This window comes from Mastigoproctus giganteus, chromosome 8, assembly GCF_048544385.1.
Source record: "Mastigoproctus giganteus isolate SK-2022 chromosome 8, ASM4854438v1, whole genome shotgun sequence".
NCBI classification, from domain to species: Eukaryota; Metazoa; Arthropoda; class Arachnida; order Uropygi; family Thelyphonidae; genus Mastigoproctus; species Mastigoproctus giganteus.
The window spans coordinates 74,313,077-74,333,696 of record NC_143582.1 but is presented as its reverse complement, the minus strand read 5'-3'; the positions used below and the strand labels follow the sequence as shown (position 1 = coordinate 74,333,696).

At 34.8% G+C, this 20,620-nt stretch overlaps 1 protein-coding gene across 1 annotated transcript in view; it reads left to right on the top strand.

Moving 5' to 3' along the window:
• The window catches only part of SCOT (Succinyl-CoA:3-ketoacid CoA transferase), a 180,886-nt gene that overhangs the window by 83,809 nt on the left and 76,457 nt on the right, over nt 1-20,620 (top strand). The window contains exons 9-10 of the mRNA XM_090379500.1: nt 3,207-3,321; nt 19,762-19,856. Coding sequence (XP_090235626.1) covers nt 3,207-3,321; nt 19,762-19,856 — 210 coding nt within the window. The remainder of the gene's footprint in view (nt 1-3,206; nt 3,322-19,761; nt 19,857-20,620) is intronic.

Here is a 20,620-nt window from a genome sequence, read left to right as displayed (position 1 = left end):
TATAGTATAAGGTTGGTTATTATTAATATTGATTGTAGGTTAAGCTAGAAATTGTAATATAAACATTGTTATCCCTCATAGATAATTTTTGAGCATCAATAGAAATTACTGCATACTGCTTTTCTTGGAGTATCAGCAGCATTAATTCCTTTGAAACAAACTGCACAATAGCCATATATACATTTTTTAGTTACAAAATGCCTCCTTGAGCTGATTTTTTTTAAATATTTTTTAATTATTATTCTTAATTTTGTGGATTATCTAATGTTTTTTCTAAGGTTGGTATCAGAAGTAATGCACTCTATGGTATTATTAATGCATTAAAATTTCCTACTAAAATGATGTAAATTCACTGATCAGGCCCATTGTGAACTATGCCTTAGTCAGTGAACTAAGGGGCTTTTTTCCAATGAATATGATCCATTGAATTGTTACAGCTTGTTAGTTGTGGCTGTCAACGTTGTATTGTTCATGGTATCTTTCAGCATGATCAAAAAAAAAAAATTCTCATTTGCAGATAAACTAATTCCTCAGAACTTTTTTTTTTTTTTTTTTTAAGGATTTTTTAGATGAGAACTTAAAATTTTGTTTAAGTTGATAGCTCCAAAACTCATCAGTAGTTGAAAGAGTTGTTGATGTTTGAGAGATTTGCTGTGATTTGAAGAAGTATTTCATTGGTCCAAGCACATATAGTCATCACAGTTTGTAGAGATTATAAGGGAAGGCTTGATTAATCCTTTTTTAATCATGGGTTCTTTATATGAGTCATTTCTCAGAAGATATCAAATTCCTAACCTATATTTTCCTTTCAGCATAAGTCACTGGAAGCTCTTTTAAGAGATTTAACGGAGAGATTTGTCAAAGAGGAAGCTAATGGGTGAAACACAAATTAGCTTCAGGTTGAGGCAAATTGACATTACAAGAGTGACGACATGCTATCTATATCTATAGGTTATTTTGTAATAGGCACCTAAAATTCTTTAGAACTAGAAGCAGAGATATAGCTGCAGAGAATTTTTGCAACCAGCAACACAGAAGTTGAATACGTGCTGTCCTCTGAAGTGTCATTTTGTTAGAGCTTCCCCATGACTTGGTTCTATACTGGATTATTCAGTCTCCAGCTTGCTGCATTCATCATATGAAAGTACTAGCCCAGGAACTTGAGAAAATAAAAATAATTTAGGCTCCTTTTTCAGAACAGAAAATGCCATTTGGCAGTTTTTAAGCCAATCTTGAATATTATAAAGATTAAAAAGAATTGAGTGACAAATTTGCAAAGTTTTCAGTTAAAGTGATAGATGGATTCTTTTTTTGTCCAGATTTTCAAAAACAAGACTAATTTTAGTGAACTTTGTTGCATTATGAATTATGTATGTTGAAAATGACTTCTCTCTAAATAAACAGGTTCTGTTAGAATACCTAAAAGAAGGAACTTTAGTAACATTGCATACAGCTTATAATGCCGTTACAGTTGTGGGAGATAGGGATGGTTTAGCAGACACAAGTACAAAAGACATGGTATAAGTTAAAAGGGTACTTAGCTAATATTTTCAGAATTGTCAAAGTTATTAACAAGAATTCTGAAGCAAAAGCAGAAAGAAAATGCAAAGCTAATGAAATTTGCCTCTTACAAGGCACAGAGAGAAAAGATAGGAAAAGATGCCAAAACAGTTCATGCAAAAATAAATGGGATCACATAATTTACTATAATTTTGATGAATGATGAAACCTAGAAGGATTAATGAATTAATGTACAGTTAGTGAGGGAATGAGCAGTTTCCAATGTAGAGGCATGTAAACATATAAGCAGAATGCAGATATTTTTTTCATCTATATAGTAGAATAATTTAATAGTAGAGATAATGAACCAGATATTTTAATGAACCAGATATTTAGAGGGCTGGGTATTCAGACTGATGCTGGGAAATCAAGAAGAAAGATAGTTGGAGCTGTGTGGCAGTAGATTGTTGGCAAAATAAATTTTAACTTGAAAATGGTAGTTAGTGATTGTTGCAGTAGGAATATGTAATATTTGCTACTTTGCTTAAAATATACTTGTGCTTAAATTAATTTAATTAAATTGTGCTTAAAGTACTTAAACTACACAAACAGTACTTAAACTTAAATTACACACTGAAGAAATTTTTCTTCAGTGTGTAATTTAAGAATTTCAATCATCTATTGTATATAACTTACAACCTCTTTTGTGGAACTTTCAGAACATTTAATTTTTTAGTAATGGCGATTCAGAAAATTTTACAATAAATTTTAGTCTTTTTTTTCTTCTGCAAGGAAAAAATTCCTTCAATGCTTCAAAAATTTTTAATACCCAAATGATTGCTTAGTATAAATTTAACTAACCAGTGTTTTTACTTCTCAGCTTATTATATATTACATCTTTTAAAGAACAAAATTGGAATGTTTGATGAACTAGTAATGAAAATAACATTGTCCTTGTGCAAGATAAATGGAGATTGAAAGGTAGATTATCTGTCTGCTGTCCATGGATCCTGCCTCTTATTGCGTAAGAGATGCATTGCAGGATGACACAGTGGGTGCACTCAGAATGTGTACTGCTAAGACCACCATAGATGGAAGAGTAGGAAGGGAAATAATTGCCCATCTGTCATCCTTATTTTCTTAGAATAAGGTTTTGATTCACTAAGAATTGATGTTTAAAATTTTGGAAAATAGAGATATTTGTTCCAGTATCCTGGAAAGAACCATTTCAGGACACTGGGACAAAACATTGTAAACTGGTCTCCATATGGTAGAAACATGCAGCTAATATTTCCTTCTGCAAGGAGGAGGCACCACTTTTAAACTATAACTGATACCAAGTGGAGCAACTACCAAGCCACACGGGTGTGACGTGCATTACTTTTGGAACGCGCCTCCGTAGCCAGGTGGGCAGGAGCAGCAGTGTATAGCACACGCTTCTCAATTAAATCAGGGTTCGAGCCCATGACCACCAAATACGAAGGATGCGGAAAGATCAGGGAATGACCACCGCATATCCCTGGAGCAATATGGTCTTAGTTGCTAATGCTCCTAAAAACAAATAACAACAACAACTTTTAGAACCACCCTCATATACTAAAAATACCAGACAGAACCAGGCAGACTTTAAATTACTGCTACTTGATTAAATTTCCTAATATGATTTAATGAAATCTGTCATTTAAGATAATGCTCTCTCACTGTAGAGATTAACTTTGTCCAGAGAAGAAGATAAGCTTACCAAAACTAAAAGTCCTGCTCAACTGATGAGAGAGAGAATTATTAGAAGAGCTGCTATAGAATTTCAGGATGGCATGTATGGTATCCTTTTTCATAATTAAACCTCCAACATATTTTCATGTTCTGATTTATTTTTGCATAAGATTATTATTGAAATTATGATTATTCATTAATAATTGATATTGGTATTAATAATAATATATTTAGAAGAATAACAGAAATTTACTTAAATATGTCCAGAGAAGAAGAAATATAATAATATACTAATTATCATAATTATGATATGATTAGATTGAAATTATGATTACGAATATTAAAGATAAGTTTTAGAGAGTTGCAAAATTTGTTCAGACTAAATTTTTAGAAGCACATTCATAAAATATGCTCTGCTCTCTATATTTTTCTGCAAACCAGTGTTGTTATAATTTATTTAACTACAAAGCAAGCATTATTAATTATGCAGAATAACCATTTATGTATTACTGACCATTTTATTTTCTGAATAGAATCTCTTTATTTATTGTGCTCTGTTATATTTTTGTTGTGAATTAATATTAGTAGTGGAAAATGATGCAAGGAATTAAGTAAACAGCATAAAACAAAAAAAAAAAAAAAAAAAAACACATCATTTGTCCATCCCCTCTAATAGTTTGTCCAATTCTTTCTTAAATTTATTCAAACTACCCACTTGAACAACAATGAAAATTTGTTCCAACAATCAGTTAATTTGTCTGAAAGCAAATTATGCATAGGTATCCTGCAGCCATTCTTTTTCAATTTGAGTTTGTCCCCCATTGTGTGTTGCCCCAAGGAGTAAGGACACCATCAACATTTAGTTTACTCACTCACTTCATATAAAGCCTTGAGGTGCCTGCAAGGAGACCTCATTGAGGTCTCCTTGCAGGCACCCCAGTTTCCAAATGCTGCAATTTAGTGATCAGTGCTAAGCAGAGCTTCTTTGTGGTAACTTAGATAGACTTCAGGGATGGTCAGAAAAGTAGCAGCTATATTTTAATGCAGAAAAATGTAGTAGTCTTACACTTGGGAACAGTAACCCCAAAATAACTTGCACACTTGGTGTGGTTGAACTAAAAAAAGAGTATAGGAAGAAAGGAATTTGGGAGTTACAGTATGGTCAGACATGAAGTTCTCCAAGCAGTGTAGACGGGTGATAGTTAATAGCCGTATAGTGCAAGGAAGCCACAGGCTTTTGTTGCACTGGCTAAAAAAATAAAAAATAAGTAAATAATAAAAAAAAAAAAAAGTAGATAAAATTATTATTTATCCAGTTTACCTTTGAATTTATTCAAATTGTCAGCCTCAACTACTTGCAAAGACAACCTGTTCTGGCAATCAGTGACTAACTCCTCTCAGAGCCTTATAAACTTCAATCACGTCACCTCTGAGGTGCCTGTTTGCCAAGTTCTGTAGACCTCCATAATTGGAGTCTTTCCTTGTACTGTCACCCTTTTGCTCATCTCGTCATGTGAGTTGCCCAACTTTGGACCCTTTCAAGAAGCTTAATGTATTTTTTCAGATGATTATGGTCTTCATAATAGGACATATTCTAATATGTATCCACAATTACATTGATCAAAAAATTCACATCTTTTTTTTTTTTTTTTTGCATATTGTAGTATTTTTCAGAAATTGACAAAAAGAAAAATACAACCCTATTAGACTGGAGCTGAGAAGAAGGTAAGGCTCCTGGGGTTGATAGCATTTTCCCTATAATCTTAAGGGAGGCGACAAGTGAGTGCATTGAATCATTGAGGCTAATTATGAGAGCATCACTGGACTCGGGAGTGATTCTGTTTGATTGGAAAAGTGCCAGTGTATCTCCAATACATAAGGGCAGTTCTAAGAGTGAAGTGGGAAATTACCGACCGGTTGTCTAATCATTGGTAGGAAAAATCAATGAGACTATGATCAAGGGTGGAATTCAGGATCACTTAGATAGAAATGGAATTCTGAAGGATACTCAGCAAGGTTTTGTAAAGGGAAAATCATTTTGACTAATCTGGTTAGCTGTTTTGACAGGGTCACTCAAGAGCTGGACTAGGGGAATGATTTTGACGTTGTTTATTTGGATTTCAGCAAAGCATTTGACTCAGTCTCTCATATGTGCGGTTACTTTATAAGCTGGAACAGGTTGGAATCGCAGGGAAAATCCTTAGGTGGATAGCAGGGTGGCTTCAGGGAAGGAGGCAGAGGGTTATGATAAATGGTTATTCTGCAGATTGGGTTGATGTAAGAAGTGGGGTTCTTCAAGGATCAGTATTAGGACCATTGTTGTTTTTGATATTCATAAATGAAATCGATGAAGGGATAGAGGGCATGATTTCTAAATTTGCAGATGATGTAAAGATTGGTAGAGTAGTTAATGATTGCCGCCAAGCAGAGCCTCTTCAGAATGACCGAGAATGACTTCAGAGATGGTCAGAAAAATGGCAGCTATGCTTTAATCCAGCAAAGTATAAGCTATTGCACCTGGGGAACAGTAACCCCAAAATAACTTATACATTTGGCAGAGTTGAACTAGAATTGATAGTGGGGGAAAGGGACTTGGATATTACGATATGGTCAGATATGAAGTTCTCTGAACATTGTAGACTGGTTGCAAGGAGGGCCAATGGTGTCCTATTGATGATTTATTGAACAATCGCTAGTAGAGATAAGGTTGTCATAATCCCATTATATAAGGCTATTGTTAGATCACACTTGGAATACTGTGTTCAGGTATGGAGACCACACCTAAAGAAAGACATTTTGCTTCTTGATAGGGTCCAAAGACATTTAACTTGCCTGGTGAGATCGGCAGAAGCGTATCCATATGAGGAAAGACTTGGAATATGTGGGTTGCAGATCTTGGAAACTAGGCACTTTAGAGGAGACTTGATTGAGGTGTTTAAGACTCTGAGAGGCATAAGCAAAATGAATAAGGACAAAATTTTCATGGTTATAAATGATTCTAGAACTAGGGGCCATAATTTCAAGTTACGAGGGGAGTTGTTTAGACTGGATTGCAGGAAGTTTTATTTTACCCAGAGAGTTATAAATTACTGGAATAAATTAACTACCGGAATAAATTAATTATCCAGCTGATCTTTGAATTTCCCCAGACTGTCAGCCTCTACCATGGATGGTAGAGGCTGACAGTCTGGGGAAATTCAAAGATCAACTGGATAATTATCTAAGGGAGGAAGGAAATGCATAGGTTGTCCATTTCCTTTTCTCTTATTAATTTGTTTTTATTCTTATTATTTTATTTTGTGTATTTTTTGTTATTTTATTTTATTATTATTATTTATTTATTATTTATTTTTTTTGGTTGGTGCTGCATAAGCTGCATAAGTTGGTGCTGCATGGCTTCCTTGCACCATGTGGCCATTACTAATACTATATATATATGCTAAGCCCCTATTGTCTTCACCATGTTTGACTGTCTGTAACACACCAGCAGAATCATCCATAACTCCGAGCAGATGGATTTTCATTATATTTGGACTATTTAAAACTATTTATTGAGCCAAACCAGATTTCATTAAAATCAGACAAATAGAAATCTGGAAATTTGTCATTTCTATTTTCCACACAATTTGTATAGGGGTGGATAGAAATTCATAGATTAAATGTTGTTAGCTATAGACAGTCCATGGTTGCTTCACATGTATTGTTATACAAGATTCGTGAACATGATGTTACATGTGTCAAAAGACACACACACACACACACACACACACACACACACACACACACACACACACACACACACACACACACACACACACACACACACACACACACACACACACACACACACAGAAGTGTGTGTGTTTAAAAAAAAAAAAAAAAAAAGAGTAATACAGGAAGAGAGTTATAATCTTAGTAATTAGTTGATAAGGAGATCACTATATTTACTTTTCATTTATATTAAAGAAAATGGAAAAAAAAAAATCATTTAAGAAAAAAATCAAATGTGCTGCATACATTAACTAACTTATTTTTTTTATATTTTTGACTAATTCAGCAAAAGGTTAGGGCCTCCATTCACCATATGGCTAATACTAATGTGCAGAACTGAGGTCTTTTGTGGTAAGAGCACCCTTTTGTGTCCTTGACTAATCTTGTTTCTCTTCTCTGCATCTGTTCCAACAGATCCCTAACCTACTTAAAATTGAGCCTTCCAGACCTGTATACAGTACTCAAGAGCATCCTAGCCACTGTCTTATATAACAGGATAATCACCTCCTTGTCCCAGCTATCAAAATTCTTGTATACCATTGAGAACCCCATGTGCTGCCCTAGCAGCCTGTCTGCACTACTTAGAGAACTTCATGTCAGATTGTATAATTATTTCTCGGTCTCTTTTATTCTTCCCCACCTTAAGTGTAGTACCACCTAATTGTTGTGTTATTCTGGAATTATCTGCCATATGCAATACCTTTGCATATAATAATGTTAAATCTCAATTGCCACTTCTCAGCTCATCTGCCTAATTCTCCTAGAACTAGTTTGCAATTCTGTGCCTTGATTACTGTTTTCTGCAAATTTAGGCAGTAAGCTTGATATGCCTTCATCGGTATCATTAATAAATATATAAATATGGTTCTTCCCATGACAACAAATGAACAAACAAGGTGAGACAAAGAAAAGTCATTTGTGTACTCCAGCAAATTCTATACTGATTGTGTACTTTTATTCATACTTGTTGGTAGTGTGGTGAAAGTGCCTTTCTGATGATTTCAATAGCCAAAATGCTTATGGGAGCAGGCTCAGAATCATGATTTCTCAAAGCACAATGTGGAGACCTAACTCTTGTAATTCATTGTTGGTAAGGGACTCGACATGTGAAGCTAGCAACTACTCTTTGCCATCCTCATTGACTCCCTTGATCCCTGATGTGGTTGCCAGGTATTTACTTGTTCCATGATGACTTCCAGAAGTTCTTGAAATCCCCAGCACTTTGCTTTCCAGAATGCTGATCATTCCAATAGAAGCAGTGCAAGAACACTTTCACAGCTGCCTTCAGCTACTGTTAATCTATTCACAAACTAATAGATCTATGTTAATCTGTTAATCTATTCAGAGACTAATAGATTAACAGTAGCTAGAGGCAGAGGTGAAAGGATTCTTGTACTATTTCTATTGGAATGAACAGCAGCCTGTAAAGCAAGGTGTTGGAAATTTCTACAACTGCTGGGAGTCATGGAACAAGTAAATACATGGGCTGTATTAGAGTAATTAAGAGTAAGAACAGGTGCATGTACACCAATGCTAGGATTATTGTAAATAAATTTGACGAATTTGCAGTGCTGGTCAAGACATCAAAGGCAAATATTGTTAGGGTATCAGACACATGGTGTCACACAGAGATAAAGAATGCAGAATTTGAATTTGGGGAGTACAATGTATACAGACAGCATAGGAAGGGAGGAGGGGTTATGTTGTTAGTTAAGTAAATTAATAAGAGGAGTTTACCTCAATATAGTACGTAGAACACTTCCGTATGATACTCTCCAGAAATTAAAACGGAAAAAACGAAAAAATCGACAACTTACCGGTACATTAAAGTAAAATATAAATAATTAAATAATCAATTTAACACAATTCAAAATCAATTTAAAACAATTAAAATTCAAATTAATGCAATTGAAAGAATCTAACGAAAATATTCAAAACGATTTTCCTTCCTGAAGCTGACAATGCTTTTCGACCGACTGTCGTGATCACAGGAATGAAAATTACCGAATCAGGCTAAACCTGCAACTTAAATAGTGATTATATGTCTTCGCGCATGCACGTAAAGGTCCACGCATCGGAGATCAAATATGGCCGCCGAACATTAACAGAATTCTCGTGTAATTTAATTTCAACGGTTTCTGCAATTAATAGTCGCGTATAATTACGTTGAACGTTAAGTATTTTGGCCTCGTTAAATAAAAAAGTATGTTTTTCGTTAATGGCATGAAAGGCTAATTCTGACGCTGTTGAACGAGAAGCCCGAACTGAGGCTTCGTGTTGATTTACACGAATATTAAGAGAAAACCACGTCGAACCTTGGTAAGACGAGTCGCAATCACCGCAAGAAATGTTGTATACCAGATCATTAATTTGTGTTGCGAACGCGGAAAGAACCGAGCGATTGTTCAGTATAGTGTGTAACTTCCGTATAGGCCTAGCTATAATTTTAAATTCAGTATCTTTAAAGAATCTGTTAAGCTGTTTGTGCCACTGTTCAACATATGGGACAGAATTAAGTATTTTTTGATATTACTATTGTTGATTGGTGTAGTATTTTGTATCCTATCCTTAGCTTGTACCCTAATTCGATTTATTGTGTTAATGGAATAACCCCTGTTTAAGAATCTGCTAGTTAATATTTGTATTTCTGAGTCCAAAGCAGAATCCGTCGTTGAATATTTATAGGCATTTAGAAATTGATTAAAGATAATCGATCTTTTGTAGGTGAATGGGTGATAGCTATTATAATGTAGAAGCATACCGGTGTTTGTGGGTTTTCGATAGATGCTAAATTGTATTTTGTTCGAGTCCCGGGTAAGCGTGAAATTTAGAAAGTTTAATGACTTTGTATCCGTATCTTCCCTTTCCAATGTAAATTTGAGTCTAGAATGAATATTATTAAACGAATGTAAAATGTCTTGGATAGTACTACTATCGGTAATAACTAGAACATCGTCTAGATACCTCCCATAGTATGTGATACGGGGACGAAAAGGTGTCAAATGTATCTGCTCAATCGTTGAGAGATAGATCTCTGACATTAAGCCACTCAGGCTCAAACCCATTGGTAATCCAAAAATTTGTTTGTACACCTTGTCTCGAAAGGTGATGTAGTTAGCCTCAACTAACAGTTTAATTAAGTGAAAAATTTCCTTAATAGGCAGCTTCGTATAATTAATCGGTGTCGAGTTTTTATTTAACATATCCCAAATAATATCTAATGTGTATTCAACGTTTACATTCGTGTATAATGAGGTAACATCTAGTGAGAATAAATTGTCATTGTCGCCGAGTCTACAGTCTTTAAGATTATTAAATAATGTATCGTAGTTCTTAATCCCAAATTGTATTACTTGTCTAAAGGGTTTTATAATGTTATGTACATGTGTGGCTAAGGATGAAAATGCCGAGTTCCTGTAGGAAACAATAGGTTGAATAGGAAATCCAATTTTATCCAATTACGAATAGGAAATGTGTAATTTTACCTGACTGAAAAGTGCAGGAATATTGTATGTTCTGGACTTCAATTCCTTCAACTGAACCATAGTAATGTAGTCGTTTTTACGATATGTGGTTAACGTTTTATTGTATTGATTTACCAAATTGGTAAACAGTGCCGGGTCTACTTCACGATAAGTGGAGGTATCAGACACAACTGACTCTAACTTATTAATATAATCATGTTTATCTAGTATTACCACTGTATCTCCTTTATCTGCCCTCTGTATAATAATGTCCTTATTTTCCCGAAGTTCTCGTAAAGCTGAACTGTCATGTGTATTCAATTTAGGAAATCTCGTTTCTTTTATGTTATTCACTACTTGGTTAACTTGTTGAATAAATACATCTTTTTGTGGAACATTACGAAGTCCAAATTCAATATCAATTACGCATTGTTTTTTTGGCAGTTTTCGAGGTGGTAAATTATAATTTAATCCTTTGGATAAAAGTGAAATCTGGTCCTGCGATGGTGTACACGAGGAAAGATTTGTAACCTGTTGATATGTCGGTTCGTTGGATACTGGGTGAGGGGGTGTTCGTGAACTAGTTAAAAAAACATGTAAAATTTAAGGGAGTACATACAGTTGGCATAGATGGACAGTGCAATGTTGAGTCGATTTGGTGTGACATAAGCACTGGGAAAGCAAAAATGCTAGTAGGAGTGTTATAGGCCTAATGACTCTGATGAGTACAGTGAACAACTGTACAGGAAAATAGAGTGGGCCAGTATATCAGATTTTCTTATAATGAGGGATTTTAACTTCCCAGATATAGACTGGAACTTGTGGATTGGTCACTCGCACACTAGCAAGGCTTTTGTGGATTTATTGGATGACTGTTTTCTACAGGAGCATGTTTGAGAGGCAACCAGAGGAAGTAATGCTCTTGATCTGGTTATCAGCAGTGATTATTCATGCATTAAGAATCTGCAGATACCACTTGGTGGAAGGAACCACTAGGTGGCAGTGACGGCAGTGTATTGATGTGGGATTTATTAAGATGTAACTACCATCGGGGTAAAGGGAAGGGTTTTTGCTTCCGTAAAGGTGACTACAGTGGTCTCAGAGAGTTTTTAAATTCTGTACAGTGTGGACAAGCTGATGTTGTCACCAACAGCAAATGCTAAGTGAGAAGCATTCAAGGAACTAATTGTGGAAGCTACTAGGCTTTTCATACAGAATAAGAAATATTGTTCAAGGTTTAGGCCTAAATGGATGTCAGATGAACTAATAAGACTCGTTTTTTTTTTTTTTGGTTTGGTAGTTGTTGGCGCATCGGCTTCTGTGGCCATAGTGCACCTCCCAAGGTTTTTGCAGTACTTTGATCCAAGCCCGAGGCGGGAATCGAACCCGCGACCTTTGGGTTGCCAGGCAGGCACTTTACCCACCTGGCTAGCCCGGAATGAGACTTGTGGCAGAGAAGGAAAATGCATGGGATGCATATAAATTATCAGGCAACACAGAAGCCTATTGTAGATATCAGCTAGTCTGTAATCAAGTCACAAAGGAGGTTAGGCAGGTGAAAGCAGATTACGAGAAATCTTTGGCAAACAATGTAAAGAAAAACAACAAAGACTTCTTTACTTATGTAAACTGTAGAAGGAAGGGTATGAATAAGATTGGTTCACTTAATATCGATGGTTTGACTATTGATGATCCTGCTCAGGTAGCTGACAGACTGAGTGAGTATTTTGTGTCTGCATTCACACGTGAGGAATAATAGGGACGTGGAGGCCAGAATTTTATCAAACTCTGAACGGGGAACTAAATTATTTTGTAATAACTGAGAGCAAAGTGAAGGAAAAATTGTTGAAGTTAAAAATAAGAAATGCGCCTAGGATGGATGGAACTATCCAGTTATTAAAGGAGGATCAAAGGAAGTAAGCAAACCCTTAGAAATAATTTTGAGTGCATCCTTGGATTCAGGGAAGATTCCCACAGACTGGAGATGTGCAAATGTATCCCAAATTCACAAGGGGGGGGGGGATTAAAGGGTAACATGAGTAATTACAGACCTGTTAATTTAATTTATGTTCCGGGTAAAATAAAATAGTTACTGGTTAAAGAAGTATTGCAGGATCACCTAGACAAGACTGCAGTAATTAAGTAAGTCTTAGGTATTTACCTAAGATTTACTTAATTTAATATCTGGTTTCTATTGTAACAATAATTCAAACTTAGAATTGTTTATTAGCAAAATTGTAATCAAAAGATTGGTAATTGTAATTATGGCAATTGTAATATTGGTAATTATATTTGTAATACAGGCACTCATTGACTTACGTTCCTGATTGGCTTTTTTCATGTATGCAAGTCCATTTTGTATGTAAGTCCAACTTCGGTCTTGTAGATACAAAATACATGTACAGAACAGCACAGTACAATGCCGAGATTATAACCTCCAACAAACTTCATCACGTACAGTATTTTGCAATTTGTAACAGAGTTAAATGGGGCTGAAAAAACATACAATAAATACAAATACAATAATCTAAATATGATACATAATTTAATTTAATCTACGATCAAGTCACTTTACGATGGACTCTCCAAAATAAAATAGCGTTCGCTATACGATATGTAGTAAGTGCTGGTCATTGTGATCACATTTGCCAACTGAATTTTAATTGCATTAAATAGCTATTCTAATAAGCGAAAATAGGAGAAATATTATCTACAGGCTATAAAAGTAAAGATATAGAGCACAAATTTACATTTTGCTTTCTCCAATTAACAAAATTAAATGATGCGTGAAAATTGGAAGAATATTTCCCACAGTTTAGCAAAATAAAAATAAATTTACACTTATGTACATAGCTTAATTAATAGTGTAACTAATTGATATATCTGTTCACTGACTTTTTTTTTTTTCCGTAAAATTTAAAACAGTAGGAAAATCAGCAATCAATAACAAAGAACATGGAATGCACAAATTGCAACTAGCTTGATACGCGCAAGTGAGATATGGAGTAACAACTTTGTGAAGCTCAAAAAATAGAAAGATTTTGAAAATTTATTTATGTTTTTTTATATGATTGATGATTTCAGTGAAGGGGAAGCACATTTCATCATAATAACATAATTCCAGCCATCAGTACCATTGCAAATGCAATAAGATCAAGTTTACTACCCATTTATAATTACATTGCACTAACTGAAAACCTCAATAAACAGAAACTGCTAATTGTTTTATGGCAGTGATCTCCAGAAATCAGCTTTATTAAAATATCACAAAGGTGTCCAAATTCATTCTTATAACCGAACATAGCAACAGCTTTGTACTTTGTATGTTTCTCCGAGTTGTATGCAAGTCATTTGTATGTAGAGGAGTGCATGTATATTCAAATTTGTAACCCTTTCTATTTTTTGTCCCCCCAACAGCATGATCTGAAACATCAGTCTGAAACATCACCTTAATGTATAGTAGTTTGGGTGAATAGCTTAATAAACTGTATTATCATTGACATACGATGCAAGAAAGCAAGCTTATGCAGCATCAGCCAACCCTCCCCCCCCCCATTTCACCTCTCCATTCTTTCCAAATGCCTGTCCAGCTCAGTCTTAGATTTATTTAGGCTATCGACTTCCGCAACAAAAGATGGAAGTCTGTTCCACCCATCAAATATCCACTGGCTAAAGGCAAATTTCTGCGCATCTATTCTACAACTGTCTTTCCTCACTTTGAATCTGTGTCCCCTCAGGTTCTTAATCTGAGCAAGAGGAAGAATCCCATGCTCAACCCATTCAAGGCTTTATACACCTTAATCAAATCACCTCACATGTGCCTACTCTCCAGGCACACTGCAATTTGCTTAAGCCTTTCTTGGTAAGAGCACCCATTTGTTCCCCTCACCAATCTTGTTGCCCTTCTTTGTACTTGTTCTAGCAACTCTACATCCTTACTAAAATGAGGCCTCCAGACCTGTACACAGTACTTTAGGTGTGGCCTGACCATTGTCTTGTATAATGGGATAATCATCTCCCTGTCCCTGCTAGCAAAATTCCTATATATCATTGACAAGACTCAATGATCTGTCCTGGCAGCCCTTCTGCACTGCTCAGTAAACTTCATATTTGACTGCACAATTACCCCCAGATGCTTTTCACTTTCCACTTCCCTGACTGTAGTGCCACACAGTTGATACGTTTCTCTTGAGTTATTGCTACCCATATCCAATACTTTGCATTTGTTAATGTTAAACAAACTTCAGTTGCTACCTCTCAGCCCATCTGCTCAACCTTTCCAGATCCTGTTGGAGTAACATACTGTCTTTACTGTTGTCAACAACCCTGCCAACCTTTGTATCATCTACAAACATTAAACCTGATATACCTTCATCAATATCATTGATAAATATACAAAACAACAATGGGCCCAACACCGAACCCTGGGGAACTCCACTAATAACATTAGTCTACGAAGATCGTGTTTATTGATTACCATTCTGTCTTGTCTCCCACTCAGTCACCACTTTATCCGTTATAGCAACTTATCCTTAATGCCATACCTCTTCAGTTTGTACAGCAGTTTTCCATGTGCAACAGTATCAAAAGCTTTCCTGAAATCCAAGTATATGATATCAAAATTATTTTTGGCATTCAGTTCCTTTGTGGCCACATCATAGTATCCAGTCAAATTGGTTAGACAAGACCTCCCTTTAACAAATCCATTCCATTATTTTCCCTGGAACACAAGTTAAACTAACAGGTGTATAGTTACCTTTAGAACCCCTCTTTGTGAATTTGTGATACATTTGCACACCTCCAGTCCATGGGGACCTCCCCAGAATCTAAGGAAACTCTCACAATTATGGCTAACGGTTTGCTTACTTTCTTTGCTGTCTCCTTTAATATAACTGGATAGATTCTATCCACCCCAGGTGCCTTTTTATGTTTAACTTCAACAATTTCTCCTCTACTTTGCTCTTAGTTATTATAAAATCACTTTTAGCTCCCTGTTAGAGTTTGATAATTATGAAATACCACATGAAATTATTAATTTCATGTGCAAATGAGTTATTTCCTTTTGAGCAGATTATTTTGGCATTAAAAAGTGTATTTCAAATTAAATTTCGGATAGTAACTTACCATTCACCAGGCAGGTGTTGAGATTTTTAATCAGCAGACAGTTAAATTAAATGTATGTGAAGATGCCAGACTGGTAATACAAAATTTTTTTCTAAAAATTTTTATTTTTAGTAAAAAGCTTGTATTCTTATTAGAAACACAACATTGTATTATTACATTGGAGACATTGTGCTAATATTGGAGGAGCTTGCGGAAACAGATGAATAGTAAGGCAAAACGATCAATGCAAGAAAGAAGAAGAATTGATGGAAAAGATGAATGAACCGTTTTGATATTGCTCATGCAAATGCACTGGATGTGTTGAAAATACTGGAGACAAGGAATTGTTGCCTGTACAAAGAAAGGCTGTCCACAGACGACACATGGGTGCAATTATACAATGTTGTCTGGAAAAGAAGATAACGGCTATGCTAAATGAGATTGAGTTAATGAAAAGGAAGCAAACTCTGAAGGAACTCCATACAGTAGACTGTCTAAATAACAGCACCCCAAATAATGGAACATTTGAGCTAATGGCACATTGAGATCTGATTTCCATACAGCACAGATGCCTTGCAGTGACAAAAAAAGAAAATGGTGTCATCACGTGATTACTGTATTTGTTTATATGCGCCATTTTGAAAGTGAATTATATACTGATATCAGCGGTATAATCCAATTTCATGGATTATACCGCTGTTTTACATTTATTTTAAATCAAAAACCCCTCACTATGGCTCCTATAGTTGATAAAAACCTTATACATAGAAGAAAAGAAGAACAACATTAAAGCTTAGTGACAAACTTGATATAATCCAAACTATTACTTAGAATTAGAATTACTTAGGGTCACCCAGAAAGCTAATTCATATACCCATGTGTATTGTATCTGTAAATTGCATGTGTTCTCTGGTCGATTTGCCTGTTTTTCTGGATGAACCCCCCCCCCCCAGTTTAAGATTTTCACCTGGCCTTTTTCACCTGTCATGTGGAGGACAGTGACAATACCACTGTGCTACCAGTGCAGACCAAATGATATAATGAAGAAAATAGAACAGGCGTAAGTAGGAGTGTATTAATGGCAGAATATAACATTGGATTGTCAGCATGTTATTGTTTTTTTATGTGCAGTTAATAAAACTGCATTCTTAATCTCATTATTTCTGCATTAAATATATAAAGAATAAAACTTTCTAGATAATGAAAAAATCTAAATAACGGCACCTTGAATCCCCAAAGGTGCCATTATTTTGAAAGTCTACTGTAAATATAATGTTAGGAATATTTACATATTTATATACAAAGGTATTGTACATTTCAGTAGTAACTGTCACTTTTGTTCATACTTGTTAAAAACACATTTTTATTAATCTGTCTTATTTTGTACATTTATGATATTTTATTTCCATAATGTCATTTACTTGAATACATCTTATTGGAAATTTTCAGTTTTTATCAGTTAGATTTTATGATGAAAAGTTATTGTGAGTGTGGGGGAAAGATCTTGAAATAAAAACAGTTAATCTTGGTAAAACAATATAATTTCACTGAATGGTTTGTTTTTTAAGTAATTGTGAAAAGTACACAAATTCGTTGCATTTGACCATGTCTGAAAGTATGAAAAATAATGACAACGTATGAGTATTTTGAGAGTTGCAAATTCCATATCTCACGAAAAAAAATTCACCTGTAACTGGAACTTGACTGATAACTTGAGGATCTTATGACAACAGTTTTTGTTAAATGGGTACAATTGCTGGTTAGTGTAACAACCTCCATATGCTTGCAGATCAGACATTTACGTGACCTGACAACTTTTGGTATTTGGGATGGGGAATACTTGTATATAGCACAAGGTTCTTCATTATTTGTAGTTCATAAAATCTCTCTTTACCAGTGTTTACTCCTCACGGTGTCAGAGTACCTGTTTCTCTAAATCACCTCTGCATAGCAACAAATGTTTTACAATTTGCTACTCATTCAGATGGAGATTTTTTGACATATCTGTAGACAGAAGTGCAGAATTCTTTTGAATCTCTTCATGAATTAAAATCATACCAGTTAACTCAGCAAAAGTAAACATATTTGTTGTGTAACCAGTTCAACAAATTCTGTTCTATAAATAACAATCCTGCTGTCATTGTGGAACCTGAAGCTGAAGTAGCAGACACATTGGCCCTGTTAGTATGTACTGGTTACTCACAACTGATTATTTGGGTGTGGTTCATGTAGTAGAACAACACAATTCATGTTAGCATTAGTTGTATTTGTTCTGTACTGTTTAAGCCCATTTTAAACAGTCATACGTTTATGATATAAATTTAAACATAATGGTTTGTAATTTATTATTAGTGTTTAGCATATAAAGAATATGCTCTTATTTGTTCTGTGCAATTTCAAAACACAGTTTCAAAATTGCACAGAACAAATGTATGCTGTCCTTCCATTAATAATCTGGACAGCCTTCCATTTGTAGTGGTCACATCCTGCCCAAGTACCACGTGTCAGAAACAACTATAAATATGCTTGTAGGCCTTTGAGGAGACGTATGATTGTGAATGCAAGATGCCACAACTGAAGAAGTTAAGAGACGTGCAGAATGAAATGATAATAGAGGCCACATAAGCAATCAATCTGCATGTGACATTTCAGTGGAAATGAAGATCCCTAGGTGGACATTTGGTGATGGTATCTGTAGATGGAAGTGGACTGGTGCTGAAACTGTCATGAAATGACTGAGAAAACTCCAGAGCTGATGGAATATAACAGGAGAGTCTGGCAAAGAAATATCTGCTTATAATTCAGGTTGAAATTGTCGTAGCATTCACAGGACCTCAGTGAGATGATTTGGATACATGTCGGCACAGGACACTGTATAAAGAAAAAAAAAAAAAATTGCGTTAACTGGAAATTTGCATCGTGAAAAGTGGTATAAGTTTTCAAATAGCGTTAACTGAAAATCGCGTTATGCGAGGCCTGGTTGTACCACTTGTGACTTTACACGATGCAAAATTCCAGTTAACATGATTTTTTTTTTTTTTTTTTTATGCGATAGTTGAAAAAGATTTGAATCACACGTTAAGCTTACCGCGAGTCGTACAGTCAATAAACAAACGTTTGCTTGCTGTCCGCCTCGGTGTGTTCCATCAACCATCGGAAGAAGACGTGTTACTTGTTTGTCTCCTGCTAATAAAGTCAGTGCACACTTGCATAAAAATTCAAATTTTTAAATGAGACAGATGAAAATGTTACCGCGAAGGAGATAACGGTAAAAGAATTAGATGAAATCTTTCGTATCGCATAGAACCTCAAACAAAAGGTTTGAGGTTCTCTGCGATATTTATTTCGCCAGGGCTCAGATAAGATTGTTGTCGGCTATTGGAAATTGATTGATGAAAAGAGAAAGTCAACGCTGTCCAAATATTTCTGCAACAGTCATTTCTTCGTTGTGTATTTTATGTCAGACGTTCCCAAACTTTCTCGGTTCATGGCGCCCTTAGTGTCTCAGTAATTTTTTCAAGGTGCACCCAGACCAAAAGAAATACCTAACAGTTCCATTTAGTAGTTAGGTCCAAACAACTTAATAAGAAATGCTGAAACTGTGAACTACCTGATCTAGTAGTTTGCGCGGTGTCTGCCAGATGCCGAGTATCGCTGTGTTTCCCTCGTAAATTTAAAATATTCCGCTGCGCACAGTTTGGGAACTGCTGTTTTATGCAATAAACATTTAATTCCATAATTATTTTCATTATCTTTTACATTGTATACAGTTAAAAAGTTATTTAAAAGGTATTTTTAAAATTCTTTATGGACATTCCAGAAGGTCTAGGGCCAATTATAATTTTCCCTATTGATTATTATATTTGATTAATGCGTTTCCGTTTTGTGCGATGCGCTCACGGGATGAATTAATCGCGTTAATCAAGGCGAGCCTGTATAATGGACCTTAATGAATTGGGAATTGTATATGTAAATAAATACAAAAATTCAGTTTTTTTCCTCTTTTTTATTGTTTTCCCCAGTATTTCATGAGAAATTTTATGCTATGTACATAATATTTTTTGTAACTAGAAGGATAATGTAAAATTAAAGAAATTTACCTGGTATTTGCTATATACTCATAACTCTACAAGTACCAGTAATATGTTTAAATTCTATATATAAACAAATTTTGTGATAAATTATATAGTAAGCCTTAACTTCATTTTAGTCAATTTGGGCATTGGAATGCCAATGTTGGCCAGTAACTATATTCCTATTTCAATGAAAGTGCATTTGCATAGTGAAAATGGCATTTTGGGAATGGTGAGTACATTTTTTTAATATACAATCAGATTTTTAAATATTTTGGAGATTGGCTGAGCAAAAAATGTTTTTGATAATACCTTTTCCTTGTACAAAGTGAGCCAATCAAGGACTGCAGTAATAGAAACAAATAATAGAGACAATTGCTTGCAATTGTCTTTCATGGGTAGTCATAACTCCTATCACAGTTACCACAGTTTTTATTAATAAAAAAATATATTTTAAAACAGTGCTTGAATGTTAACCAAATTATGTTTATTTAGATCATACAGCAGCAACACCTGCACTGTGAATTGTTAATTCATTTTGTTAAAAAATCATGTTTTTATTGGTTTAGCATATGTAAAAATGGTCAGTTTCAAAAAATTAGGGAAAGCAGGATAATTCATTGTGCATAGCTGCCATCTCTCTAGATTTACAATGGAGACTGCCTTTTTGACCTATACAGCTTTTACTATCCTAACATAGTTTTCTCTTTTCTGTATAAAAAAAATTGTAAAACCATTGGTTTGCTGTTAAATTTGGAACTTTAAAATAATTCTGTTAATTTCTGCTTAATTTTGTTTTTGATTAATGAATTTCTTATGTTTTTGGTTAGTGAATTTTTCACCACGTGTGTTACTTTGTGTGTTATTATTATATGTCATAATGTTGAACTCTTTTTCGTGTGTGTTTGTTGCTAAGCTAAATTTGATTTAACAATTTCCTTCCTAAATATTATGTAGTATTTAAGAAGTGTGATGGCCCCGGGTGCCAGGCATTAT